The sequence below is a fragment of the Acanthisitta chloris genome, unplaced genomic scaffold, assembly GCF_000695815.1.
Source record: "Acanthisitta chloris isolate BGI_N310 unplaced genomic scaffold, ASM69581v1 scaffold7811, whole genome shotgun sequence".
In the NCBI taxonomy this organism is placed as follows: domain Eukaryota; kingdom Metazoa; phylum Chordata; class Aves; order Passeriformes; family Acanthisittidae; genus Acanthisitta; species Acanthisitta chloris.
The window spans coordinates 2,682-7,404 of NW_008654277.1; the positions used below are offsets into that span (position 1 = coordinate 2,682).

Sequence of the window (4,723 nt, forward strand, 5' to 3'; positions counted from 1 at the left end):
CATTATAGAAGACCTCCTCCCAACCCCCTGCCATGGGCAGGGACACCTTCACATTAGACCAGGTTGCTCAAGGCTTCATCCAATCTGGCCTTGAACACTGCCAGGGTTGGGGCAGCCAATGCTTACCTGGGCAACCTGTGCCAATGTCTCACCACCCTCACAGGAAAAACTTCTTCCTAGTATCTAACCTAAATTTTCCTCTTTCAATTTATACCCATAGTTTGACAACTATGCGCATGGATTCGCTGAACACAATCAGCTGCAAAAAAACAAGAAGGTAACACCTTTTGTTTATCATTATTTGTTTCACAGATCCTGCAAAGAATTGCTCAGTTAGCAGCAGTTTTACTGGGATAACCTGACCCCAAGAATTTTAACCTTGCCCTTACCTGGAAGAGGAGGCTTTGCTGGCCTGTTTCTGGATCTCTCTGTTTGGTCACTGTAAAGAAAATAAGAAAGCTGAGAACATCTCACAGCAGAGTGACAGCAGCAGTATTCCCACCCGACCAGATGCACAAAGCTTCCAACAACAAAACATTACAAGATTTTTGTTCCATTTATCAAACAGAATTTCATATTGTCTTTAACGAAGATACTGCTGTGAGGGCGGTGAGGCACTGGCACAGGTTGCCCAGAGAAGCTGTGGTTGCCCCATGCCTGGAACTGTTCAAGGCCAGGCTGGACATGGCTCGGAGCAACTTGGGCTAGTGGAAGATGTCCCTGCCCATGGCGGGGGGAGAATGAGATTTAAGGTCCTACCAACCCAAATCATTCTGGGGTTCTATGATACTACTGTGCCCTCAAGACAAGAAAGACACTGAGGGGCTGGACTGTGTTCAGGGAAGGGAAGGCTCTGTAGCACAAGTCTGATGAGGAACAGCTGAGGGAGCTGGGGGGACCCAGCCTGGAGAAAAGGAGGCTCAAGGGAGACCTTCTCAATCTCTCCAACTCCCTGACAGGAGGTGCTGCCAGGTGGGATCAGGGTCTGCTCCCGGGGAACAAGGGACAGCTCAAGAGATAATGACCTCAAGTTGCACAGGTTTAGACTGGATATCAGAGAAAATTTCTCCATGAAAAGGGTTGTAAAGCACTGGCACAGGCTGCCCAGGGCAGTGGTGGAGTCACCATCCTTGGAAGTGTTCAAACATATGTGGATGTGACACTTGGGATCATGACTGGCTTGGCAGTGTTAGGTTTACCGTTGGACTCAATGACCTTAAAGGTATTTTCCAATCTAAATGATTCTGTGATTTTACTAAGGATCTCTACTGAAATTCAGCTGCTGTGGGGCAAATCCATTGCACCGAAGAACAAAGATAGGAAATAAAGAAGGCAAGTTTTGGACTGAAGGCCAAAAATTTGGATTTCAGAGAAAAAAACACGAGCTCTGTGTGCAACCAGTGATTTCCAGCACCAGCGAAAGGCACACAGCAAAAGGAGAGATGAAATGCTATCACTCCTGCACCACTGCTAATCAGGGCTGAAAGTCTGAGCCACACCAATCTGTTATTAAAGTGGTGCTCACTCTCCTGTCAGCAGTAAGATGTTTCACAGGCAATTTAAACGATAAAGGACACTGGGAGATAGCACATCTCTTATTCACAGGCAGAGCTGCTAAAAAGCCTTATGAATAATTCATAGCACTGCACTGCAGGCAGTGTCCAAAGGTACCAGGTCCCTCCTGGGCACCCCCTGACCACTCACCTTTGTAACCTGGACGCCCAATTTTCACGAATTTCTTCACTTCCACCTTGACCTTCTCTGGTGCAGGCTGGGCAGGAGCTTCCTTGGCTTCCTTGGCAGCTCGCCGGGCCCTGGGGAGAGATTCAAACCTTTAAAGCTTGGCTGCACTAAGGGATACACAGGAGCAGTTGGAATCCCCAACCATGGGATATTGGGTGCTTCACAGAAATCGAACCTGAAAAATTTATTTCCCTTCTCCATGCCTCACTCCAGGCCAGTTGTATCCATCCTTCCCCTGTCTAAAGGTTGTCACTACTCTCCACCCACAAGGTGACCTGAGTGCTGTCTCCACAAATAGAAGACTTTATGCTTGAACTCAAAAAGAAAAAACCCACAGGTAAAGCAAAGCAAACTGGATTCCTTCAAATAGAACTTCCAAATTTCTTCCAACCTGTATTGACAAATCCAGATCACAGAATCATGGAATATCCTGAGCTGGTAGGGACCCCCAAGGATCATCAGTCCAACTCCTGCCCTGCACAGGACACAACAACAGTCCACCATGTGCCTGAGAGCATTGGCCAAACACTCCTTGAGCTCTGGCAGGCAGAGTTCCTCTTCACTAGTCTCAGACATTGGCTTTAAAATTCATTTTCCCTTTTCTTTCAGAAATTCCACAACTGGACTTGAACTTGAGCTCAAAATTGGTATTTTCAGCATCATTTTTGGAGCAGATCCAGGCTGTACCTTCTGGCTGGTGCCAGGCTGCTCACCAGGAAACACAGTGAAAGAACATTCAGGCACAGTAAAATACAGGGTAATTCAGGCTGCTGTATAATGCAGTTTAAGGTTTATAGATCCATGCAATCATATTTGCAAAGGGCTTCAGTAATGGAGAATAAAGTTATGGTAAAGAATCACTTACAAATTGGTCTGATGCTTCTTCCCCTGGGTATGTGCTAAGTAACTCCCCTGAAATAGAAACCAAAGTAGACATTAAATGAAGACAGGACTGAATGACTCTTGTCAGAGAGACTATCACACACTGACATGGATATTTTAACCCTTAGCAGAGAGGAATCCCACTCCAAAATTGCAGAGCTGTTACACACTGTCAAGTCTCACACACAAGGACCTGCCCATACCTCATCGCTCAGCAGCCACAGCCAAGGTTCTGGCACTTGAAGCTACTGTTATCCCAAACTTCCTGCTGCTGGGATCAGGACAGATAGGTGTTGCTCACCTCATTGTTATGCAGTGTCAGGCAAAGTTTGCACTCGTAGGAGCCCAAGTGATTTTTCATAAAATAGGGATCCTAGGGAGAGAATGATTGACAGGTTAAGAGCAAAACATGTGGAAAAGCAACAGAATAACCCAAATATTCCTGAGTTCTTCTGCACTGGAAGAACTGGTTCTTCCCCCAGAGGGTGTTTGGGCACTGAACAGCTCCCCAGGGCAGTGATCACAGTCCCAAGCCTGCCAGAGCCCAGTGAGTGTTTGGCCAATGCTCTCAGGCACACAGTGGATTGTTGGGGTGTCCTGTGCAGGACAGGAGTTGGACTGATGATCCTTGGGGGTCCCTTCCAACTTTAGATATTCTATAATTCTATAACTGAGTTCAGAATTATAATTAACAGTACAACAGAGCTTCAGGAGGATGAAAATGGAGAAATAACAGCAGTGTGCATCACTGACAGAATTCCCAAGTGCAGCAAAAACCAGCACAATACAAACCAGCCCTGAGGAGAAAATAGCTTGAACACACAAGTGCTGGAACCTCCCTGGTCCGCCCCAACCTGAATGTTCCTCGTCCAAACCCCACATTCCCAGAAACAGAAGTCTTCAAACTCAAGCCACAATGCAACCTGGAGAAAAGAATTCTCTGGGAAGAACTTAGAGCCCCTTCCAGTGCCTAAAAGGGTTCCAAGAGAGCTGCAGAGGGACTTGGGATAAGGACCTAGAGGGACAGGACAAGGGGGAATGGCTTCCACTGCCAGAGGGTAGGGCTAGATGGGATACTGGGAAGGAATTCCTCCCTGAAAGGGTGGTGAGACACTGGCACAGGGAGCACATGGCAGCTGTGGCTGTTCCATCCCTAAGTGTTCCAGACCAGGCTGGACAGGACGTGGAGCAAACTGGGTGGAACGAGATGAGCTTTACAGTCTTTCCAACCCAATCCATGATTCTAACTCTCCTTTAACTCTCTCACTCCCCAAGCCCTTTCCCTCAGGCAGAGCTCCAAGCCTGACCCCACGCCAGGCTGCAGAAGGGCCCCCGTGCCTGCTCTGACCTTGTTGATGTCGATGGTCTCCAGCGCCAGCTGCCGCAGCCTCTCCCGTCGGTCACGGTTGCTCTCCGAAGCAGAGGCTACACCTCCACTGCCAGTTTTACCTCCAGGGCGATGCTGGAAATCCATGGTGGGGAATTCTGTGCTTCAACTCCTTCTGGAGAGAAAGTCTGGAAAAATAAGGCGAAGTAATGCATAACTGAAGCTGAGTTCACAGACAGTTTAGTCCCATCAGCGAGGGCATGGGATGAGCAACCCAAACACGCCCTGGGCACGTGCCACAGGATGTGATTCCACATGGAGCAGGTCTGGTACCCCCAACTCAGTAGGGAGAAGGAAAATGATCCAGAAAAACAACCCTCAGAGCCCTTCCCATCTCCTCAGACGCTTTCACACATAGACATATCCCCCTAAGTTTAGCTGGGCCCCAGCGAGGCTGAGACTCCCCCCAGGACCCCCAAAAGGAACCCCTACCCTCACCTGATGGCAAAGCCCCAGAACTGCTGCCTCTTCACCATCCCTTTGGCACTGCCACACCACCCTGACACCCCCCAAAGCCCCAGAGCCACCTCCACACAGTCCCAAACCCCCTGTGAGGGTCAGAGCCCCCCAGTTCCCCAGCAAGGTCAGGGACTCTGCGCAGTGACCTCAACCCCCAGGTGAGGTCTCAGCATGGTCTGAGCCCCCCACAGACACCGATGGAGTTCCAGTACAGGTAAGATCTTTGCAAGAAGGGCCAGAGACACCCCAGCA

The 4,723-nt window shown here is 49.1% G+C and overlaps 1 protein-coding gene across 1 annotated transcript in view; it reads right to left on the bottom strand.

Moving 5' to 3' along the window:
- The window catches only part of LOC103810525 (splicing factor 3A subunit 2), a gene marked incomplete at its 3' end in the record, with an annotated part of 6,815 nt that extends 2,677 nt beyond the window's left edge, over positions 1–4,138 (bottom strand). The window contains exons 1-5 of the mRNA XM_009083429.1: positions 3,974–4,138; positions 2,927–2,998; positions 2,609–2,655; positions 1,705–1,814; positions 390–439 (exon numbers count right to left, since the gene is read on the bottom strand). Coding sequence (XP_009081677.1) covers positions 390–439; positions 1,705–1,814; positions 2,609–2,655; positions 2,927–2,998; positions 3,974–4,099 — 405 coding nt within the window. The remainder of the gene's footprint in view (positions 1–389; positions 440–1,704; positions 1,815–2,608; positions 2,656–2,926; positions 2,999–3,973) is intronic.
- Positions 4,139–4,723: the final 585 nt, after the last annotated feature.